At 31.8% G+C, this 25,771-nt stretch overlaps 1 protein-coding gene across 14 annotated transcripts in view; it reads left to right on the forward strand.

Annotated features, from left to right (window-relative positions):
• LOC149797346 (uncharacterized) overlaps nucleotides 1-25,771 on the forward strand; it is a 117,143-nt gene that overhangs the window by 71,373 nt on the left and 19,999 nt on the right. For 9 of the 14 annotated variants that reach the window (XM_089962082.1, XM_089962083.1, XM_089962085.1 and 6 more), the window contains 4 exons: nucleotides 1,137-1,259; nucleotides 8,927-9,166; nucleotides 19,474-19,594; nucleotides 24,922-25,050. In XM_089962082.1, the coding sequence (XP_089818208.1) occupies nucleotides 1,137-1,259; nucleotides 8,927-9,166; nucleotides 19,474-19,594; nucleotides 24,922-25,050 (613 nt within the window). Of the gene's footprint in view, nucleotides 1-1,136; nucleotides 1,260-6,659; nucleotides 6,738-8,926; nucleotides 9,167-19,473; nucleotides 19,595-24,921; nucleotides 25,051-25,771 lie in introns of all 14 variants that reach the window. The other 5 variants (XM_089962089.1, XM_089962087.1, XM_089962092.1 and 2 more) reach the window with 5 other exon arrangements.

Below are 25,771 nucleotides of genomic sequence, written 5' to 3' on the forward strand. Positions count from 1 at the left end.
AATACATACTATATATTTGTGATACTTTTTACAGTCAATATTTTTACATTTTATACTCATACTATTTGCCGGTAAAGAAAAAATTGTATTTGTAACATCTGCAAGTGCTTAAAATTTGCCCTAAATGTACAATAGGCATTTCTGTTAGCTATGTTAAACAAAGTGAAAAGTCCAAACTGAAGTTTCTAATTGTTACACTGTTGTATATGATAATTGGTCTGTCCCACTAGAGGTAAGAATGCAACTCAATTTTCATTTTCATGGTCCTGTTTTGTACCATATAAACTCATTTATAAGTTGAATCAATTGCAAACAACAAAACTCCTGATCTGCCATGGCATAATGCACCTTCAGATTAGGGTCTTTGTTGTTTGTTCTACTAATTACTCCTAACAAGCTGCAAAGACCCAGATCGGCTGGTGCATTATGTGGCAGCAGATCTGGTTTTGTGTAATTTGCAAATTGGATTAGACTTATAAGCAAGTTCATATGGTACTCTACTAGAAAATGCTGTAGCTTCAAATACAGTTGTCTTAAACATGAATACAGCATTTCATTCTAGGCATTACATGATGCTGTAATAACTATCTTATAATCTCGCACAGTGTAATGCAGCATTGAAAATCCTCATCTTCCTCAACTTCCACATACAGAATTGTACAAAAATATTGCAAAAACTATCAAAATATAAAGATCTACACTGGCCAGAGGTATGTTATATCACTCATTTAAACTTTATATATAGAAACATGTTGATATTTTGTAATGATTGGTAAAGATTCCTTTCCATGGAATGGTGAGAAGAATCTTTGGTCACGCTGCCATACATTATGATATGCAAGGAAATTCATAAATTAGTAGAAATATTGCAATTAATACAATATAAATTATACGTTCTCATTTTCTGAAAGTTTCTGAAATGACTTCAAATTTAGCCAATGTTCAATAAATTAATTTTCTGGAAAAGAAATTAAATCACAGAAAAAAAGCAATTTTTAAGCCCATCTTTATGCCAATATAACATAAAAAGTGAGTCTTAAATCAGTGTGGATTAGCTGGTTGAGTGATCCCCTTTGATCCTTTGCGATTCACTGTTTTTGGTATATTTTCTTTGCATAATTTGCTGTTAATTTCAGTGTCACATCTGCAAAACAAATTGTCATTTGACCCAGAAACGGGTCGAGCACGACCACGATTTCAGCGGCAGGGTGAATCTGATAGCTCTCTTCCAAAGATCAATAATCGAGGCTATCTGCTAGGTACATGTACAAACGTGTGTGCCATCATACTGCTGCATATATTAATAACTGAGTGAATTATGCATTGGCTCTTCTTCTCATTGCTACATGTGTGTTTTTCTAAAATTATATAGCAATACAACAAATGGGCTTGAATTTCTTGTCACAGTGATAAAATGTAATATATTGCATTTCTTCTAAATTTTTCTCATTGCACATATTAGCTTCTAGCTTATCATCCTGTAAGCTTAATTAAATACAACAAAATATTCCTGCAATGTTAAAATATTTTTTGTAAACATTAATTAGCAGGTGCTTGGTAGCTTAAAACCAGAGCTTGCAGCCCCCTGTCATGCTTGCTTTATTACAATGAAAACCAGTGTGTAAGCAAAATGTAGCATTTGCTTGAAAACAAACTTACAAATGTTTCACAACGGTCCCTTACATGCCAATTAGGCTAACTAATTTTTAATTCCAGACTTTTTTTACTGCTGACAATTCTCCATTCTGCATTGATTTATGTCACTTTCAGCTGTTTTCTCTTTGTTCTTTTCATAAATTCTTTCATGCCTCGGAACTACATATCAGAGTACAAATAATTGAAATAATTCAACTTATTTTGTGGCAAATTATTTTTTACATAATGTACAATATTGAGCCCTTTTGTAAAGTATGTTAAAATAACATAAAATGTATCTACACTGTATTGTGTTTGTGATGTATAATTCTTAATCAATAATGGTGAATGTACAATAACATGTACCCATCGAGAATATATCAAGCAATAACACAACCCTGGCGGATGATGGTCAAATAACTTGGAGTTTGCTAAATGCTTGGTAGAATATCAGGTTTAGCTATCATTTTACAGGTAACATTCATCTGGATACTTGTGTTTCCTTCTATTTTGTATGAACAAATGAAGAATTAAATTTACAAACCACTTCAAAGAACAAGAAGGGAAATGTGTTCCTGAAATTGTCACTTGGATGCAGAGACATCAGGATAAACAAAGCCCAAGTACAGAAAAAGGGAAATCACTCTGTCTTACCTATTTTTAATACATGTACATTAATTATAATGTTTAGCAAATCAGATTTTAGTTGTCATGACAATATGTCATGACATTTTGGATCTTTGTCTTGAGACTTGCTTAATGAAAACTGTTCTTAGTTGTCCTTTCAAATGTCATGACAATATGGATCTTCATCTTGAGACTTGCTTAATGAAAACTGCTCTTAGTTGTCCTTTCAAATGTCATGACAATATGGATCTTTATCTTGAGACTTCCTTAATGAAAACTGCTCTTAGTTGTCCTTTCAAAACATCATGACATTCTGGATCATTGTCTTGAGACTTGCTTAATGAAAACTGCTCTTAGTTGTACTTTCAAAACATCATGACATTCTGGATCATTGTCTTGAGACTTGCTTAATGAAAACTGCTCTTAGTTGTCCTTTCAAAACATCATGACATTCTGGATCATTGTCTTGAGACTTGCTTAATGAAAACTGCTCTTAGTTGTCCTTTCAAAACATCATGACATTTTGGATCTTTGTCTTGAGATTTCCTTAATGAAAACTGCTCTTAGTTGTCCTTTCAAATGTCATGACAATATGAATCTTTATCTTGAGACTTCCTTAATGAAAACTGCTCTTAGTTGTCCTTTCAAAACATCATGACATTTTGGATCTTTGTCTTGAGACTTCCTTAATGAAAACTGCTCTTAGTTGTACTTTCAAAACATCATGACATTTTGGATCTTTGTCTTGAGATTTCCTTAAAGAAAACTGCTCTTAGTTGTCCTTTCAAATGTCATGACAATATGGATCTTTATCTTGAGACTTGCTTAATGAAAACTGCTCTTAGTTGTCCTTTCAAAACATCATGACATTTTGGATCTTTGTCTTGAGACTTCCTTAATGAAAACTGCTCTTAGTTGTCCTTTCAAATGTTATGACAATATGGATCTTTGTCTTGAGATTTCCTTAATGAAAACTGCTCTTAGTTGTCCTTTCAAAACATCATGACATTTTGGATCTTTATCTTGAGACTTGCTTAATGAAAACTGCTCTTAGTTGTCCTTTCAAATGTCATGACAATATGGATCTTTATCTTGAGACTTCCTTAATGAAAACTGCTCTTAGTTGTCCTTTCAAAACATCATGACATTTTGGATCTTTGTCTTGAGACTTCCTTAATGAAAACTGCTCTTAGTTGTCCTTTAAAATGTTATGACAATATGGATCTTTGTCTTGAGATTTCCTTAATGAAAACTGCTCTTAGTTGTCCTTTCAAATGTCATGACAATATGGATCCTTGTCTTGAGATTTCCTTAATGAAAACTGCTCTTAGTTGTCCTTTCAAAACATCATGACATTTTGGATCTTTATCTTGAGACTTGCTTGATGAAAACTGCTCTTAGTTGTCCTTTCAAAACATCATAAAATTTTGGATCTTTATCTTGAGACTTGCTTGATGAAAACTGCTCTTAGTTGTCCTTTCAAAACATCATGACATTTTGGATCATTGTCTTGAGACTTGCTTAATGAAAACTGCTCTTAGTTGTCCTTTCAAAATGTTATGACATTTTGGATCTTTTTCTTCACACTTCCTTAATGAAAACTATTGCAATTATATATTTTTTAGTTTGATTTCAGTTGACAATAAATGAAAGTCAAAAAGATTCCATCTCTAGACATGGACAGTTTACAGCTTCAAAACAACATTTTCATCCTGGCATCAAATGTTGCAAAAGGGTCATTCATGCATCATCTAATTTTGCTTAGCATAATGTTTTACATTGAAATATCTACTATATGGATGTTTGTTTTCTTTTTTTTGGGTTGCTTTAATAGCAGTTTTAAACATTATTGACTATATCATGTCAAGGAAATGGGAGCTAAGTGCTGTTTGCAGGGATACACTGAAGTAGACTGGTCTGGTCTGGGGGGTATCAAACCCAAAACTCTGGAATTACCGATTGAAGTCCTGCAGTTATATCCAGCAGTAATTATTATCAAGTAGCTTGTGAAGATACAAGGAACACAAGAGATCCCCAAGAAGCAGTTTTCCAAAAGATCAAACACCATAGTTGCATGCTTGGTTGAAATAATAACTACAATAATTATCCTAGACATTTTTTGCATTAATTTAAATTTTTAATACTTGATCACATGTGCTTATTGTAATTTAATCCCTACTATATTTTGATTTTATATCCTTCATGTTTAAATATTAAGCCATTGTTTGGTTTCTGACTGTTAGGAAATATTTTTTGTTCACATTTGTAATAATATGTGTACCTAACTACCTGTATACTAAATGCTTTGCTTTTATGTAACATGCAAGACCTACTTGTCTTTTCCAATTTGCAAAGAATTTAGGAAAATAAAGTTCCTCACTGAGATATTAATGGCTCCAAATCAGGATAATTAAAAATGAAGAATATATCACAGTACTATACACAGAATAATTCTTTAAAAATATAATAATTTATTTTCAAAATATCAAGAACTGTCTTTTACTTCACAAAATGAATACATATCTATAAAAAGTCTAACAGGAAGGAAAAGGTTTTTGCAAGTTTGAAATCACTCATGCAATCAAAGCTCTACCTTTCCTACCCCATGAATGTGCTTAATTGAACCAAATACAGGTGGTAATATTTAATCAAGTATGATTTCATTAAGTGTGGAGTTTCTGAAATGAAAAATTGCAAATTGAAAATGACAATGTATGAAATAAGATGGTCCATGGCCAAACTCCCAGACCTTTTGTGACTTGTACTACTTTGCTTTTTGTTATAATGTATATTTTCAATCAACAATACGCATTCTGACTTGCAAAAATGTATTAAGCATATTGTACAAAACTAATGTGTTGAAAATACAACTTGGCAAAGAGACAATGCATGGCTTCTGAATCAATATATAATATAGATATGCATATATATGCCACTTCAGCTTTGTCTACACTAAAAAACATTTATTTTCAAATTTTCTTTATTTAGGTATGTTACCTTTAGATAAATTATTCAAGGAGAAATGTTATCTGTTTTGGACTGAAAGCATTTAATTGTAGTTTTAGGTGTAATGTGCACCTTGATGTAATGTAATTTTATAGATCTTTTGTGAAAGACCTAATTAATTTCTAATTAACAATTAAAAATTTAAATAATTTGTATTTTAAAAAATAATTTTGCTTTTTGTCACTAACAGAAATAATTAAAATTGTGATTTTAACTTTCCTGCTTCTTTTCCATTTTGCATTTTCATACAAACAAGAACAAAAGTCAGTGAATGAAATAATTTTACTTATAAAGGGGATCATATCTTCTAGAGAAAAAGATTAATCTGTTGGACAAAAATGAATTCCATCATTATGTTTTGCTGTTCTTGATAATACAATCTTGAAGAACATCAAAATAAAGACTCAAAAGTTTGATTGGGATTAATGAGCAGGTAACTTTGAGGTAACAGCCGCTTGCATTTTCCACTTCAATGAAAGCTGGCACAAAATTCTTAATACTTTAGTATTGTTGGCAAAGACATTAAATTTATAATAAAGAGTTACTTAGTGAGCTAGGAGAGGGTGACTCTTAGTAATAACTATCATAATAATTTTTAAATTGTTCATTCTATGGATCATTTTCATCTTGTACTGTTCAATATTTCAAACTGAAAATTCCTTAAAATGTCATGACACGCTCAAATAGTGTAATTACTGGTACACAAAAGTAATGTAATTACTGGTACATTAAAGTTGTGTAATTGCTGGTACATTAAAGTAGTCTATTTACTGGTACATAAAAGTAATGTAATTACTGGTACATAAAAGTAGTGTAATTACTGGTACATAAAAGTAATGCAATTACTGGTACATAAAAGTATTGTAATTACTGGTACATAAATGTAATGTAATTACTGGTACATTAAAGTTGTGTAATTGCTGGTACATTAAATTAGTTTATTTACTGGTACATTAAAGTTGTGTAATTGATGGTGCATTAAAGTAGTCTATTTACTGGTACATAAAAGTAATGTAATTACTGGAACATAAAAGTAGTGTAATTACTGGTACATAAAAGTAATTAAATTACTGGTACATAAAAGTAGTGTAATTACTGGTACATAAAAGTAATGTAATTACTGGTACATAAAAGTAGTGTAATTGCTGGTACATAAAAGTAATGTAATTACTGGTACATTAAAGTAGTGTAATTACTGGTACATAAAAGTAATGTAATTACTGGTACATTAAAGTTGTGTAATTGCTGGTACATTAAAGTAGTCTATTTACTGGTACATTAAAGTTATGTAATTATTGGTACGTTAAAGTTGTGTAATTACTGGTACATGAAAGTAGTGTATTTATTACATTTTTAACCCCATCCACATGCCATTTTTTTCTTCCCTACAGGCCATGGATCACCTATAATTCTCTCCAAGGAAAAACGAACCGTAGACAATATTAAGGCTAGACTTCGAATACCATCTAGTATGCTTATGTGTTAATGTTTTCTCAAATGCACAGCGGATTCCTTATTTTACAAAGTTATATTTTAGAAGTGACTGATTATTACACAAAAAAAACTTTGATACAGGTATCAATGGAATTGAGTTTTAAAGACAGAAAGTTATGAAATATAGAAAGAAAAAAGTATACAACTTAAGAATTTAAAGTCAGTGAAAATATGTTTCATGTGGTTAACATGTGGACTTATTTGTAATGGTAAACAAGTGACCATCTTATTTCAGTAGCCTTGCATCAATGAATTTATGTATTAATTTTATGTGAAAACTGTTTTTAAGACAAAATTAATATTAGTATCGATATTATGTAACCAAGTCTCAGTAACACAGGGCATACTATTATGTATTCTGAAAAGCAGGGGACAACTAAAATAGGGTAGCATATGGTGGTGGGAAAAGTGAGTTGATTGCTGTGTGGCTTGTTGTTCTGGGACTGTTTCTCAACAGAGACTGATTCTGTATATATATAAATGACCTTTTAATCTTCTTAATGATTCTCCTTCATTGTAAAGGTAAAACAAAGACTTTTGAAAGGGAAATTATTTTTTTTCATGATCTTTTTAATTTTGGAAAAGTATTTTAAAATATTTGTGACAAGATCAACTTATCTTAAGCATGATGAATGAAAATTTGGAATTACAATGGTCCATTTCATCAAACAAACTTGTTTTCTGGCTATTAAATTACCAGAAAATATTTTATGATAGCCAACATAAATACACGGTATTTGTATTTGGCAATGCTAAAACAGAGCAAGAATATTGACAGTGGTACCAAGTAATCTTTGCATAAATTTGTTTCACCCCATTTTTTGACAATTCTCATCTGCAAACTGCTTCTATTACTAAAATGGACATTTGCACAATGAATTAAGAAATTACTCATTAAAAGAAGAAAACCTGTGTCATTTTCCAGTCACAACCAGTGGTGGGTTTTTCTTACTGATTGTATCCAAAATGTCTTTGTTTAACCCCTTTGATTTGACTTTACTTTTGGAGTGTCTTTTTTGCCATTTTTCTGTATGCTTTTTTAACCTTTGTGTTAATGACTATACTCCCTGGTAAAGGAGTGAGGTCAGTGTAAGCTTTGTATCTAAGTGACTACACAAGATGTATGAATACATTCTCATATTGTCATTTCCTCTGTAAATAAATGCATAGGGCTTTTTCATCTCTTCTTTTTATTTCATCTTATCCTTCCCTCAGTATTTTTCCATATATTACTTTTTCATTGCTAGGGGCTTGGATCTAGTATCTGTTTTGAACATGGAATTGTGTTTATTTCATTTTATCTCTAAATATCAAACTCAGTAGAAGTGTTTACTTTTGAACTGCAATAACTATTAAACTCAGATATTCCTGACTTGTAAAGTAGTTCTTGACATACCTAGGGGTAAAGATGCACATATGTTTGCGTGAGGGTCATTTTAGTCCAGAAAATGGCCATGTCTTTTAGAAGAGTGCTGGGAATGGGGGCTTGATAATTTGAATACAGCAAATCCTACAAAAGAAGAATTCATATGCTTCAGACTGGTTTTGGCTACTATGACTTTCAGCATAAGATTAAAGCATTTCTATGATGGTTTTATTGTTTTGGGGATGGTCTTTGTGTCTAGATAATTTACTCTTTGGACACAGTCTAACTACTTGCCTACCCAAAGTAAGCTAGCATCACAGTCTCCCATGATCGAGTTAATCTTTTAAGTATAATTGGGGAAAACTATTATTTCAACAATCTGTTTGTACTTTATGCTATGTTTTGGTGATATCATCTAAATTTAATTATGGTATATATGATTGTGTCAAAGATTAGATGATTGTTATGTGTCCAGTTATATGTATAAATATTTAGATGTAAATAATCGTAAAACTTTTGTAAATTGGAAAAATACTGAAATTTGTTAATTTTTCTGAAATTGGTCATTCTATTAGAAATGTGATGTGCTTGCTCCTGTTTATAAACTAATTTTAAAATGATCGCTCTTCATGTCTTTCCCATTCTGAAATTTGTTTTATATCATATGTACTGTATCATTAATAAGAAGCTATTTTACCTTGTTCACAACAACCATGTCTAAAAACCACACTTTTTATTAAATACTAATTCTTTCATGGGTTACACCTATCTGAACAATCTACTAACTCTAATTCATAGAGAACTTTCGAGTTCCAAAAGGAGAGGCTATATCAATTCAACATGTAAATCCATTCGACTTGCAACATGAGGATACATTCACGCCATATGTCACTCGCCAGGGATCATTGATTTCGCCAACACACTTTCGCTCCAGTATGAGTTTACCAGCTATTCACTCACCAACAAAAAGATACCAAGGGACGATCTTACCATCAGCTCAAGGGATGCTTCTATCACCAAGACATTCTCGAACAGGAGGTGCTCGGACCTACACGAATTAAAATGGATATGTTAATGATATTGATTGTAGAAGTAAATTATTCTTATAGAAGACAAATATGTTAATTGAAGCTGACCAAACTACAGTACCTTTCTTACATTTGACAGACTGTGTTCCATTTATTTCCATTACTTTGCCCATACTTATAGTTTATAGTTTGGCCTACAAGGTCACAAGGTCATCACAAATATGTACCATGAATGGAAGAAGATATTTTAAGTCTGTGATATTGTGACATTGGTCTTATATATATATATATATATATATATATATATATATATATATATATATATATATATATATATATATATATATGTATATGTATGAATGGGAGGACCATAGTCTCATGTTGTACTGTTAGTATGCCTCAGGTATATCTGAAGATGGAAACACAACCAAACTGCTACAGTGGACATGTAACTAAAAATATGAATTGACAGATATAGATTTGAAATTAAATGAACATTGTGTAATCTTGTCTCATTTTAAATATCTGTGGAGGGGAAATGTTATGGAGAAGAAGCTCAGATTTATACAGTTTGCAAAATTTACAAAAAGGATGATCTCTTAGTGTTGGTCAGCTTTACAATATTTGTAAAAATTGATTGTATGTGTGTATACGAGAGGGAAAATTTGAATACTGCAAACTGTTATAGTGAATAAACTGAGATTGAAAAAGGAAAGAACCAATCAGTTGAAATCAGGATTAAAATTAAATTCATTATAAAAAAATGTAATATATAACAATTAAAGTCATTATACAATATTTTGAGAATACTTGTTAATATATCTACAAAACAGTGATAAAAAATGTTAACATGATTAATGAACAAAAAAGATCTAGTTTTCTTTAGCCTAGTTTTACATACTTCACCATAAATGTATGTTCCAAAAAGGATAATGAATCCTGCTTCATAATCAATTCCACTGTTTCATAGGATGAATTTTAAAAAGCTAATGTGTATGTGCCTCCTTGGAATTTTAATTTTGTCAATTTTGGTTTGGGTTTTTTTATTACCATTTTCTTTTCTCCATATTGGAGGTTAAGCATTGGCATGTACACTTATTTACAAAAGTTTAAGGCAAAGTTCCAAAAGCTATGGTAAGTCTGGATTAGATTTCAGTGGAATGTAATGGCAAACAATGTTTCTCTTTTGATGCCCTCAACAACTTGCAGCAAGGAGTGGACCATCTTGATTTGTCATGTTGCAGCAGGGAGTGGAGCATCTTGATTTGTCATGTTGTGGGAGGGAGTGGGGCAGCTTGATTTGTAATGTTGCAGCAGGGAGTGGAACATCTTGATTGGGTCATGTTGCAGCAAGGAGTGGGACATCTTGATTTGGTCATGTTGCAGCAAGGAGTGGGGCATCTTGATTTGGTCATCTTGCAGCAAGGGGTGGGGCATCTTGATTTGGTCATCTTGCAGCAAGGGGTGGGGCATCTTGATTTGGTCATCTTGCAGCAAGGAGTGGGGCATCTTGATTTGGTCATCTTGCAGCAAGGAGTGGGGCATCTTGATTTGGCCATGTTGAATAAGGGAGTGGGGCATCTTGATTTGGTCATGTTGCAGCAGGAAGTGGGCCATCTTGATTTGTCATGTTGCAGCAGGGAGTGGAGCATCTTGATTTGTCATGTTGTAGGAGGGAGTGGGGCATCTTGATTTGGTCATGTTGCAGCAGGGAGTGGGCCATCTTGATTTTTCATGTTACAGCAGGGAGTGGGGCATTTTGATTTGGTCATCTTGCAGCAAGGGGTGGGGCATCTTGATTTGGTTATGATGCAGCAGGAAGTGGAGCATCCAAATTTGGTCATGTTGCATCTGGAAGTAGGTCATCTTGATTTTGGCATGTTTGTTGAAATATCCATACAACAGTCATGCTTCAAACTTGTTTGAACAATTGCTCAGAAACTTATAAAAAAAAAGACAAAATGAAATTTGGCTAGCATATTTGTGATGCTTGCATATGACCTGATTAGAGTATTAGACCATTAAAAAAGAACAGAATTTTGAACTTTTTGGACTAAGTTATCTGCACAACTGAGCAAAAAAAATAAACTTGAGGCAGACATGAAATTCAGTTGGCATATTTATCTTGATATGTGGATGAACTGATTCATTCAGGCTTCTTAACATTTGGACATGTTGTTTTATCAAAATTTTATGATTTTGTAAAAACCACTTGAGATAGACAAATTAAATTTAGCATGCATATTTGGATCATATGCAGATGACTGTTTTTATTTTCGCACAATTATAGTAAAATATTTGAAACTTTTCTTAATTTGTTAAAAAAATTTTTAACACTTTTGATCTACATGTCTGCAATAGAGGCAACCATGTTTTACAAACAACAAAAATTTAGTTTGCCTGTCCTAGCTAAAAGAGATGTAATCTAAGAGGCTCAAAAGAACAAAATATCAGGCCTTCAGATTGTTATGCAAAGGAACCTTTGCTTGCACACTTGATACCTTAATGAATTTAGTTTAGTTAAGTTTTGCTTCCAAGAATTGAACTTGGCATATAATTTTGTTCCTGGTTTTGATAGGATTTTTATTGGTTATAGGTAATTTTATGTTCATGAATGTGTTCTCTTTAAGACAGTGTACATATTCATTTGGGGGTAGGCCATATCATTTTATTTTGTTATCTCTTTTGTGTTCATATTAAAACTGTGTTGTTTCTTTTACTGTAATCAGTTTAAATGGAGGACAGGAATGACAATGCAATATTTTAGTTTAGATTGTATTTTTTTTTAAATTCTTCATGAAATGATAGAAAAAGTGAATGATTAAGCTAATGTCCCAAAAATATTTTTCTCGAATTGAAGCATTAAACTTATTCTAAAATAAATAATTAGGCAAATCAAATTTAGATACATCAGCTGTTTAATATCACACAGTGTCATCTAGTCATGACTAATCTTATAATTTTAAAAAGTTTTATAATTTCTTTAAAAGTTTTTTTTAATTGCTGAGTTGAAAATAATTAACAGGAAATCACGCATAAAAGTGAACCAAATCTTATATGGAATCAACAAGATGGTTACATGAAATTCCATGAGTTATAATAAACAAACAGTTCCTTTCTGCAGTTATCCCAGCACGTTTCTTAATATGATTTTATCTTTGTTAAACCTCAGTAAACCTACATAGTTGAGCAATATAAATATATATATATATATATATATATATAAAGACAGAGAGAGAGAGAGAGAAAGAGAGAGAGAGAGAACATTAGACTGTTCTGACCCTTAATTTTAGCATTCCTTATATACTTGTTATAAGTCAAATCAATCTGCAACAACAAAGATCCTGATCTGCCATAGCATAATGCACCTGCAGTTTATGGTCAATGTTGTTTGTTATACTGATTGCTCAAAACAAACTGCACAGACCCAGATCTGCTGGTGCATTATGTGATGGCTGATCTGGGTTTGTGCAGTTTGCAGCAGGACTCTTCTTATAAGCGGGTATATACAGTACTTCAGTAGATTCAGGGGATGTCCTCATTTATTTACATAAATATGATATTTGTATTTATAATTAATGTTTTATGACACTCAAATTGTAATTCCAATCATTAAAGCTTTTAAAAAATTTATGAGAATGTTGCTTGTCTAGTGATAATTTTTGGTAGTTTCACTTCTTAATATTTCCTATCAATGTAATTTTTTTATTCATTTCACAGCATTGAAAATACCTATCTGGTTTGCTTAGATTCTTTAATGGAAAAAGATATTTTTATTGTTGTATACATAAACTCAGATTAAACTTGACTTAACATGATATAGGTGTAGTTGGCACCATAATGCAAATCTCAGTCTAATAAAATAAATTATGTTTCATTTACCTGATTAGTAATTCCTTACTGATGTAATTAGTAATTCATTACTGACCAAATGCCTGATATTGATAATGATGCCAGCTGCATCTTCTTGCTAAATGTTCTAATTATTTTCTGAAGGGTTGACATTACATTCTGTTTGACCCACTTCAGCTGAATTTAGAATCATACAATTTGATTTCATTTTGGATAACCAACCTGTTGTGCTTATAACTACTGGCACTGAATGGCTTCAGAACAAAGGGAAAAACATATTTATGACTGCATAACATGTCTCAGGCCTCAGTTTTACTAAATCGCTCAAAATATTACCTCAAAATGAGATATTTCATTATCTTGCTCATGTAATATTGGACAAAATTGTTACTGAGTGATAGGCAATGATAGAAGAGAGGATACCAACAACCCTCCAGTCTAAATGTATTCACTTGGAAATATTTTCAATGTTGAATAAGGAGTTGAGGTAATCTGAAGATTTTAGGAAATCCTCATATTTTTCTCAAGGATAAAGCAAGGCAAATTGATTTTGACTGAATTGTACTCTTTGATGCCTACTTCATAAGTAATAAGTCAAATAATTACATGTAATAAGAAAGATAATTAAAAATATCAATTAGAGGTAGACAATGTAAGAAGTTTAGTGAAAATGGGGCCATATCATTAAATTGTGCCAAGCCATTTGACATTGAACCTTTATCTTCTTGTCATATAATACAAGAATTATTATCTTCGGAAATATCGGTCCATACCTGATTCAGCAAGTGAGGTCCAGGTAAAAGGTTTTACTGTAGCAGATATTGCTACAGTGATATTCATAAAATCATCTGCTGTCCATAAAATACAATAATCTTTACCTATAGTTGGACTATCTGTTTATGCACATAGGCATAAATTTAGTACCTGCTGAGCAGCTGTCAAATTCCTTTGGGGGTAATGCTATCACATTGTCAGAACTGTATATCTTTACAAGTGTTTGATAAAGAACAGTTAGCATTTCTGAAAATTGGAAAATGCTATCAAATTGTTGCATGTTATGTTTGGAGTGAATTCAACATACATCCTGACAAACTGACATTGGCATGGACTACAACTAAAATACAGGTAGGATATGTGTAAAATTATGACTGCATGGCATGCATGTATTCCAAATGGTTAATGTACAAAGTAGAAAACATACGCATGGTTTTATAGTTATGCATAGAACTAATGTTTAGTAACACTCTTTCATCTAGTTGACAACTGTAACTAAGGTACAGTTCTACCTCATTACAATGTTGTCGATAGGAACCATAGGGTATACAGGTACTACTTTATAATGAGGCTGCTTTATAATGAAGTACATGATGCATATTATTTATAAGCCTTATGACAGGAATAGTGGTATAATGAAATAGGATCTTTGACCAAACTAGCCTTATAGCAGGAATAGTGGTATAATGAAATAGGTTCTTTGACCAAACTAGCCTTATAGCAGGAATAGTGTTATAATGAAATAGGTTCTCTGACCACACTAGCCTTATAACAGGAATAGTGTTTTAATGAAATAGGATCTATGACCAAACCTGCCTTATAACAGGAATAGTGCTATAATGAAATAGGATACATGACCAAATTGGTCATATAATGAAATAGGATCTTTGACCAAACTAGCCTATAACAGGAATAGTGTTATAATGGAGTAGGATTCATTACCATTCGTGCTGCCTTTATAACAGGAACAGAGTTATAATAAAGGGCCTTCTAGTGATTGAATACTGTGCGTCTGCTTTAGATTTTTAACAGGTGTATTGTTAAATTTTACTGATATAGATCTATTTTAAGTATTATATCGAAGTCTGGAATTTTAAACCTGGTCTGGATTTCCCGCTTCAAAAGATTTCAGAATATGCCTTTTTGAACAAATAATTCCATCTCAAGCTATAAACCCAAATTCACATCTATATGGAATTTGAGTACAACAAGGTCATGAAAATTAGATATTCAAAGAGGAATACAAATTAGAAGCAAGAAGAAAGTTCTATAACTTTATTCTGCTTAAAAGTACAAAATGTCCAATTTTTTAGACTATATTTGGCTTTGAGCTTTGTAATAATAATAATAATAATAATAATAATAATGTCCTTATTTAAAGAGGGTAACACAGTTAGCTAAAAACTAATCTACCTTGAGGCCCTCATACAAAGGAATTTATTTATTTAAGCTGCATCTCTGAAGCCACTGGATATATTGGGTTTGGAAGAAGGAAATAGAGTGGGGATTTCTAATCTCAACTGGAATACTATTCCAGAGCAGAGTTCCAGAGTATTGGAAACTTTTTTTAAATAACTCCTTTTTTGGTTTGGCAATTTTTTATACTGTTTGTGCTCCAGAAATGTTTCAATGTACTCAACCAGCTATTTTGTTATACTACAGTTATCAACCAATGAGAGAGTGCCAGCATGGTGCATGGGATTTGTACTTGAAAACAAAAACTTTCTGGTCATTGACTTAGATAATATTTGTATTGTTATATATAATTTTATTTACTAGAATTGTTTTGCGGGTCCAAAATACATTGATCTGCTTTATTTATTTGCCATCTCAATTGGTCTACTTGATGTACATAATTTATCATATGTCCTGTACAAGTCTTTTTCAGTTATATAACACAAATACTTTTGACCATGGGAAATTCATAAAAGCTGTAAACTTATTTTTAAATATATTTTTTAAATATATTGTTTTGTCAAAATGTGTATACCTGAAAATTTGTAAGTCAGAGATTTCCATGTATATTATTTGTCATTCTGGAAAGTTGATATTTTAATGGTGATATAAAGCAGCATAACTGAGGATAGCTATAGAAGAGAATTCCATGCAAAAGTAAGATATGATTTCTCTTTTCTTTCACACTTTTCTTGTCTGAAAGACCTACAAGTGTATAAGATACAAACCAGAGATTTCATTGTTGTGCATCCATCTTAAGTCTTCTGTACTATGTTAGGAGTAGGCAGTGTGTTGCATTGCATGGCACGGAAATGTTAATTATATGACTTCAATACTTGTCTGGACAATAACCTTTGAACCACTGAAGAGATGTAAATGGAACTTCACCCAATCATGTATCATATATAGATGGTGTGTCACATACCATAGCCACACCCCTGACTCAAGGTCACAAGAAGGGGAAATGTAATTCTGTCAATTCGATCCTAGTAAGACTATAAGTTTTGAAGACATTTAGTGACTTTAACTTTTGCCAGTTATGTATCATATATGGAAGGTGTGTTGCATACTGTAGTGATGTCCATTGTTTCCAATCAAGGCCACAGTGAGGGAACATGTAATTCAGTGACATTTTGTTGGAAGTATAATGATTGAACATATTTTAATCACATTGTAGCCAGTTATAAAGATGGTGTGTTGCATTTCACAGCCACATCTCTGAACCAATGTTCAGGTCATGTGATACTTGAATTGTATCCTTGAGATATTTGTATACTTGAGAAAATACCTTTTGAACAACTGAAGATACTTTAATTAAATTTTAACTATTTGTGTATCATGACTTAACAGTAGGTTACATACCACAGCAATACCACCTGATTCAAGGTCATGTTGACAGTAAGGGAAAATATAAATTAATGACTTCTATCCATGTATGGGTACGACTTTTAAACCAGTTAAGATAATTTAATGAAGCTTAGCCTTTTACATACCTTGATTTGACAATGTCTCATATTTACAGTCATACCCCATCTTAAGGTCAAGGTCACAATAAAGGATATTTATTCATTAGGCTACTCTTTATCCAGTCCATCACTTTTTAACACCTACATATATTTTCATGGAATGTAAACCAGGTCCACATCTTATAAAACAATAGTCAAGTCCCTGGTTCATAGGTCAAGGTTATTAATAGAACAGATACTTAGCAGGCATACCATTAATCTTGTTAGTGGTTGTTGTTGTTGTTGTTATTGTAGGGTTTAACGCCATTTTTCAGCACACGATAGGCTATACATGACGGCCAGTATTAATGGTGGAGGAAGAACCCGGGGAAACCTCAGAAAGAACCACCGACCCATGAGAAGCTACCGGCAAGCTTTCTCACATACCCACATTGGTTGAATCCGAGACTCGAAACCAAGCAGACAGAGGTGAGATGGCAGTGATCCGTAACGGAGACTGCTTTAGACCACTCAGCCACTCGGGGCCCCCTTGTTAGTGGTTATTTTTATGCATTCTTTGAAATCATTGTCTTTTTTCTTTGACTTTTGTCCATGTGTGTTACATCGATCATTTCTGTAGCTGGATAGTCCATAATTCCAGGTCAGTTATATTTTATTACAAATTGTTTTCATTTTAGTAAAAAGAATGAAAACAATCAAATGTTTGTCAAAATTTTAGTGAGTGAAAACCATCATTATAATTGTATTACCTGACTCATAAGATCAATTTCTTTATTTTTACTCAATAACTAAATTCAAATCACATTTTGCACATAACGATTATCTTCAATATTGCATGTGAGTTCAAAATATAGCTGCAGTCAGTTGATACTGTCAAAGGTAATTGCTCTTTACTAGACTTCAAAATGAGCTAGATATGGAAAATATATTCAGAGTCAGTTACTTTAGTTGACCATTGTTTTCCTCAGATTTAGGAAGCCAAGACTATATACAGTTGTATCTGCCATCACTGATGCATCACAATCACCCAGTAAACCAGTCAATCTTGACGGTAAATTATCTTAAGCATAATAAATGAAATAGCTCTGTAGGTCTTTCAGACTTCACCTCTTGTGTTAGGTCTGGGATATTTGATAAATGTGAAGTGGAACTAAAACTGTTGATTTAGAAGCAAACAAGTATAGAAATTAGTGTACTACTTGCTTCTTTGTTCATTTAAAACTTATAAATATCCAGTCAGGGCCTTCATTACAAATTAACTATCTAATCCTGACCTTGATTAAAAATTGAAGTCAAAGTTCAGCATTCTTTAAAACATCTTTGTTTGGAACATTATGATTATATATATATATATATATATATATATATATATATATATATATATATATATATATATATATATATATATATATATATATATATATATATATATATATATATAGTACATTTAAATCCTCTTCCAATGGAGTCAGGATTTAAAGCAGCGTCTCTAAATTGTGAATCACTGATACATGAGGAAATCAGAATCTTTCTAAAGAATATTGAGAGTACAATGTTCACATTATGTACAGAATTTCTTCTATAATAAGACCTGGGAACCAGTCTAATAAATTTGTCAAAAAGTAATGGGTGGGCTTATTATCCAAGCAAGACATCCTTAGTTATCATTTACCAAAGTTTTGTAAAGAGGGCAGCAGAGTGGTTTTAAGCTTGCCATCAAATAAATATGGTTCAATACTGAAGTCTTCTCATTTCAAGATTTTTTTTATATCATGGTTTGGATTTCAACTCTTTGCAAGATGTGTAATAGAAATGTATGTTTTTCTAAGTACAGAATGTAGCAATGAGGGAAAGGCACATTTTCTTAAAATCACTTGCTTTGCTTGCTGGTCTTCAACTTACGTGTTCTATAACTGACTGAATGTAGACCAGTCATATCAGACATACTAACTACCTCCTTTTGATTTTATTGGGTGTCATTAATGGCTTGCAAGAGTTTGCTAGTAACATTAACAAACCTTCACCATTTTGAATAAACACCTAATCATTTCAATTTACATTATTTACACTGGTTTCAATGTTATATTTGTTAGGCTTGTCATAACATATATCAGTATTGATGAAATTCTCTACCATACGTCAATAAAATTCCATTTTTTTAGGTTTGGTAAGTAAATTAAATTTGCTTGCAGTAATAAATAATTATATTTAAGTTATTACATAGAGAACTGCTTCAGAATATTCAGAATATTTTCCACAAGTTTAAAAAACAAGTTAGATTTAAAAATGTTAAGTTATATGGTACATACTAAAATAAATTGTATTCAGTACCATTCAACGAGAAACAGAATACAAGAGTTTCTCGGAGAGAGAAAAAATAAAAATAGGTAAAGTAATTGTATATTTGATTTAAAAGCTTTGTAGGCTTATTTTTATTGATATAATTTATTAAATATCAATCTAAATCCTTATGTTGCATGCAATCATAGAGTGAAAAAAGTTTGCTGTGATTTAAACTTAAAAATTTCTAACATTAGGTAGCCAACTGTAACCAGATAATTATAATTATTGATAAAAAATTAAAATTTAAATACATACAGTATAGATTTTCATATTTATACATCTTACATTTCATTTACTATACCTAACATAACGCAGTCTTATAGTTTTTGTAATTCATAAAAGAAATCACTTTTTTCCTCAAAATTAGATATATTATCCTTCTTGTATTGTATATATTATATGTTGTCTGTTACATGTTACCTTCTAGGTGCGATGCAGCCACCACAATTGTCCCGCTCCAAAACAAATGCAAGCAGTCAGATGAAACTAGGAAATCGCAGCCATACAACTTTCCCTGCAAACAACACTACTGTTGATGGCAGAATCAAGTAGGTCAAAATTGTACTCAAACCACACTACTGTTGATGGCAGAATCAAGTAGGTCAAAATTGTCCTCAAACAACACTACTGTTGATGGCAGAATCAAATAGGTGAAAACTGGTACTCAAACTATGCTCTGCAGTTATGTACACAGTGTCACTGTCTGCACAGACCATTTGACTCTAGGGTTGGCCTTGTTTTGAGTTGTCACTTTAAAAGGTTTACAATAATAATGCTAGAGTTGTCAAAGTTATTAAATTTTTGGAATCCCTTGAAAATTTAGGTAAAAACAAAAGCAGGCATTTATGAAAGAAACTGATTTCAACTTTTGGTGGCAGTTACAAGCAAGAGCATCACTTGAGGAAATGTTTGAATAGTTATAAATAAAATAAATTTGAAGATAATGCTATAAAAGTCATTTTATTAGAAATCTATCTTAGGGCTACTGGAATTGTTTTTTTCCAAGCAGGATATTTTAATTTCACGTTTAGGAACAGACCAGGGATTTTCTTTCCAACCAAGATATTTTTGATTTCTTTTATCTCAGTGTGATGAAGAGAAAAAGTTCTTTTTTCTTCAAATCAGATGAAGAGAACTTTTTTAAATCCCCATTTCTCAGGTACATTGTCTTGAATGTTCTTGTGTGTGCTCACCCTAACAACTATAGTTTATCTTGGAACAAAACAACTTGGTATGTTCAGGCATCTTATCACTCTTGAATAAGGTTCTTCATGTTGGGGCAAGAAGAACCAAAAAAAACACTAGTGTCCTGTTGACAACATCAATGCTCTCATGCCTCACCCAAGAACACTGGTGTCTTGTCAAAAATAGTATTATTGTGTCTTGCCCAAGAACACTGGTGTCTTGTCAAAAATAGCATGTATTATTGTGTCTTGCCCAAGAACACTGATGTCATATCAAAAATAGTATTATTGTGTCTTGCCCAAGAACACTGGTGTCTTGTCAAAAATAGTATGTATTATTGTGTCTTGCCCAAGAACACTGATGTCATATCAAAAATAGTATTATTGTGTCTTGCCCAAGAACACTGGTGTCTTGTCAAAAATAGTATGTATTATTGTGTCTTGCCCATGAACACTTACATCATGTCAAGAACATTGTTATTGTGTCTTTCCCAAGAACATCCCATCTAGTTCTTTAAGAATATGCATTCTTTAGGTTTTTAAAAACTTTTAATACTTCTTGTGAAGGTATTTTAACAAAAATTTATATGAAACAGAAGGTCAGAATTAAATTATCCTTTGTACAAAATTCCATGCTCACAGTGGCCATACAACATTAAAGAAAAATCTGCTAATTATGAATATAACCCAAGTTATTAAGCTTAAGACATTATTATCTCTTTTGCATCATGATAGGTTTTTATTTAAGGCCTATAATATCTAATATTATGGAAAATAACATTTGTTTCTTAACAAAATATGCACAAAAAGTGTCAGGTTAACAATGTAATATAAGCCAATTTTTCTTAAGATAAGAACAGTGAATTTCAGCTTTGATCCATTGTAGCCACACATCCTGAAACATTTGGAATAAATATTATTTCATATACAAATCCACATAGCAACAATTATTCTGCAATGTAAAGAAAATTTGCTGGTGAATTAGCTTAAATCTGATTATGGATATAGACGTACAGTCCATGATAGGTTTATTGGTCAATTAGCTTATATGTGATTATGGATATAGACGTACAGTCCATGATAGGTTTATTGGTGAATTAGCTTAAATCTGATTATGGATATAGACACACAGTCCATGATAGGTTTATTGGTCAATTAGCTTAAATCTGATTATGGATTTAGACATACAGTCCATGATAGGCTTATTGATCAATTAGCTTATATGATTATGGATAGACGTACAGTCCATGATAGGTTTATTGGTCAATTAGCTTATATGTGATTATGGATATAGAAGTACAGTCCATGATAGGTTTATTAGTCAATTAGCTTAAATCTAATTATGGATATAGAAGTACAATCCATGATAGGTTTATTGGTCAATTAGCTTAAATCTGATTATGGCTATAAAAGTACAGTCTATGATAGGTTTATTGGTCAATTAGCTTAAATCTGATTATGGCTATAGAAGTACAGTCTATGATAGGTTTATTGGTCAATTAGCTTAAATCTGATTATGGCTATAGAAGTACAGTCTATGATAGGTTTATTGGTCAATTAGCTTAAATCTGATTATGGATTTAGACATACAGTCCATGATAGGCTTATTGATCAATTAGCTTATATGATTATGGATAGACGTACAGTCCATGATAGGTTTATTGGTCAATTAGCTTAAATCTAATTATGGATTTAGACATACAGTCCATGATAGGCTTATTGATCAATTAGCTTATATGATTATGGATAGACGTACAGTCCATGATAGGTTTATTGGTCAATTAGCTTATATGTGATTATGGATATAGAAGTACAGTCCATGATAGGTTTATTGGTCAATTAGCTTAAATCTAATTATGGATATAGAAGTACAATCCATGATAGGTTTATTGGTCAATTAGCTTAAATCTGATTATGGCTATAGAAGTACAGTCTATGATAGGTTTATTGGTCAATTAGCTTAAATCTGATTATGGCTATAGAAGTACAGTCTATGATAGGTTTATTGGTCAATTAGCTTAAATCTGATTATGGCTATAGAAGTACAGTCCATGATAGGTTTATTGGTCAATTAGCTTAAATCTAATTATGGATATAGAAGTACAATCCATGATAGGTTTATTGGTCAATTAGCTTAAATCTGATTATGGCTATAGAAGTACAGTCCATGATAGGTTTATTGGTCAATTAGCTTAAATCTGATTATGGATTTAGACATACAGTCCATGATAGGCTTATTGGTGAATTAGCTTAGATCTGATTATGGATATAGACATACAGTCCATGATAGGTTTATTGGTCAATTAGCCTAAATCTGATTATGGATATAGAAGTACAGTCCATGATAGGTTTATTGGTCAATTAGCTTATATCTGATTATGGATATAGAAGTACAGTCCATGATAGGTTTATTGGTCAATTAGCTTATATCTGATTATGGATATGATAGGTTTATTGGTCAATTAGCTTATATCTGATTACGGATAGACGTACAGTCCATGATAGGTTTATTGGTCAATTAGCTTATATCTGATTATGGATATAGACATACAGTCCATGATAGGTTTATTGGTCAATTAGGCTAAATCTGATTATGGATATAGAAGTACAGTCCATGATAGGTTTATTGGTCAATTAGCTTATATCTGATTATGGATAGACATACAGTCCACGATAAGTTTATTGGTCAATTAGCTTATATCTGATTATGGACATAGACATACAGTCCATGATAGGTTTATTGGTCAATTAGCCTAAATCTAATTATGGCTATAGAAGTACAATCCATGATAGGTTTATTGGTGAATTAGCTTAAATCTGATTATGGATATAGACATACAGTCCATGATAGGTTTATTGGTGAATAAGCTTAAATCTGATTATGGATATAGACATACAGTCCATGATAGGTTTATTGGTCAGTTAGCTTATATCTGATTTGGATAGACGTACAGTCCCTGATAGGTTTATTGGTGAATTAGCTTATATCTGATTATGGATATAGACATACAGTCCATAATAGGTTTATTGATCAATTAGCTTATATGATTATGGATAGACGTACAGTCCATGATAGGTTTATTGGTCAATTAGCTTAAATCTAATTATGGATATAGAAGTACAGTCCATGATAGGTTTATTGGTCAATTAGCTTAAATCTGATTATGACTATAGAAGTACAGTCCATGATACGTTTATTGGTCAATAAGCTTAAATCTGATTATGACTACAGAAGTACAGTCCATGATAGGTTTATTGGTCAATTAGCCTAAATCTGATTATGGATATAGACATACAGTCCATGATAGGTTTGTTGGTCAATTAGCTTAAATCTAATTATGGATATAGAAGTACAATCCATGATAGGTTTATTGGTGAATTAGCTTATATGTGATTATGGATATAGACGTACAGTCCATGATAGGTTTATTGGTCAATTAGCTTAAATCTAATTATGGATATAGAAGTACAGTCCATGATAGGTTTATTGGTCAATTAGCTTAAATCTAATTATGGATATAGACATACAGTCCATGATAGGTTTATTGGTCAATTAGCCTAAATCTGATTATGGATATAGAAGTACAGTCCATGATAGGTTTATTGGTCAATTAGCTTAAATCTAATTACGGATATAGAAGTACAGTCCATGATAGGTTTATTAGTCAATTAGCCTAAATCTGATTATGGATATAGACATACAGTCCATGATAGGTTTATTGGTCAATTAGCTTATATCTAATTATGGATATATACATACAGTCCATGATAGGTTTATTGGTCAATTAGCTTAAATCTGATTATGGATATAGAAGTACAGTCCATGATAGGTTTATTGGTGAATTAACTTAAATGTGATTATGGATATAGAAGTACAGTCCATGATAGGTTTATTGGTCAATTAGCTTAAATCTAATTACGGATATAGAAGTACAGTCCATGATAGGTTTATTAGTCAATTAGCCTAAATCTGATTATGGATATAGACATACAGTCCATGATAGGTTTATTGGTCAATTAGCTTATATCTAATTATGGATATATACATACAGTCCATGATAGGTTTATTGGTCAATTAGCTTAAATCTGATTATGGATATAGAAGTACAGTCCATGATAGGTTTATTGGTGAATTAACTTAAATCTGATTATGGATATAGAAGTACAGTCCATGATAGGTTTATTGGTGAATTAACTTAAATGTGATTATGGATATAGAAGTACAGTCCATGATAGGTTTATTGGTCAATTAGCTTAAATCTAATTACGGATATAGAAGTACAGTCCATGATAGGTTTATTAGTCAATTAGCCTAAATCTGATTATGGATATAGACATACAGTCCATGATAGGTTTATTGGTCAATTAGCTTATATCTAATTATGGATATATACATACAGTCCATGATAGGTTTATTGGTCAATTAGCTTAAATCTGATTATGGATATAGAAGTACAGTCCATGATAGGTTTATTGGTGAATTAACTTAAATCTGATTATGGATATAGAAGTACAGTCCATGATAGGTTTATTGGTCAATTAGCCTAAATCTGATTATGGATATAGATGTACAGTCCATGATAGGTTTATGCCTGGTCATGGTGTAAGTGGACCTTAACAGCCACAGTATCATCATTGGAAATTTGTTAAGTCTTGCTGTGGTTTTCCTCTATTTTGTTTTTCTTTTGTAGTGAGCCTTCCACAATCTGGTCCAATACTCAGCTGCCAAAGAAGATAGAAATCCCCACAGAACCCATCTTAGCAGCTCCCCCTATCTCAGCCACATCTCCACCAACCCAAAAGCTGGAAGTACTTCAAACGTAAGTTAAACTACAGGTTAACATACAGTGGAATCTATTCATAATAACAAATTCCAAAGAACTGGTGAAATTTCTCTTTTAAAGGCAATCATTACTCAACACATTGACAGAAATATAAATCAATGTCATTTAACTTTATACACATTGATAAAAATACCAACCAATGCCATTCAACTTTATACACATTGACAGAAATACCAACCAATGCCATTCAACTTTATACACATTGACAGAAATACCAACCAATACCATTCAACTTTATACACATTGACAGAAATACCAACCAATGCCATTTAACTTTATACACATTGACAGAAATACCAACCAATGCCATTCAACTTTATACACATTGATAGAAATACCAACCAGTGCCATTCAGCTTTATACACATACATAGAAATGCCAACCAATGTCATTTAACTTTATACACATTGATAGAAATACCAACCAATGTCATGCAACTTTATACACATTGATAGAAATACCAGCCAATGCCATTCAACTTTATACACATTGACAGAAATGCCAACCAATGTTATTTAACTTTATACACATTAAAAGAAATACAAAGCAGTGCCATTCAGTTTTGTGCACCCTGACAGACATACCAGCCAATGCCATTCAATTTTATACAAGATCATACATTGATAAAAGAAATAAAGAATTCAAACTGGTCTTTACCTGGAACAGTTTCCAGATCACATCATCAATACATTAATAC

This window comes from Sinohyriopsis cumingii, chromosome 6 (genome assembly GCF_028554795.1).
Source record: "Sinohyriopsis cumingii isolate HCF-2022 chromosome 6, ASM2855479v2, whole genome shotgun sequence".
Classification (NCBI taxonomy): Eukaryota; Metazoa; Mollusca; class Bivalvia; order Unionida; family Unionidae; genus Sinohyriopsis; species Sinohyriopsis cumingii.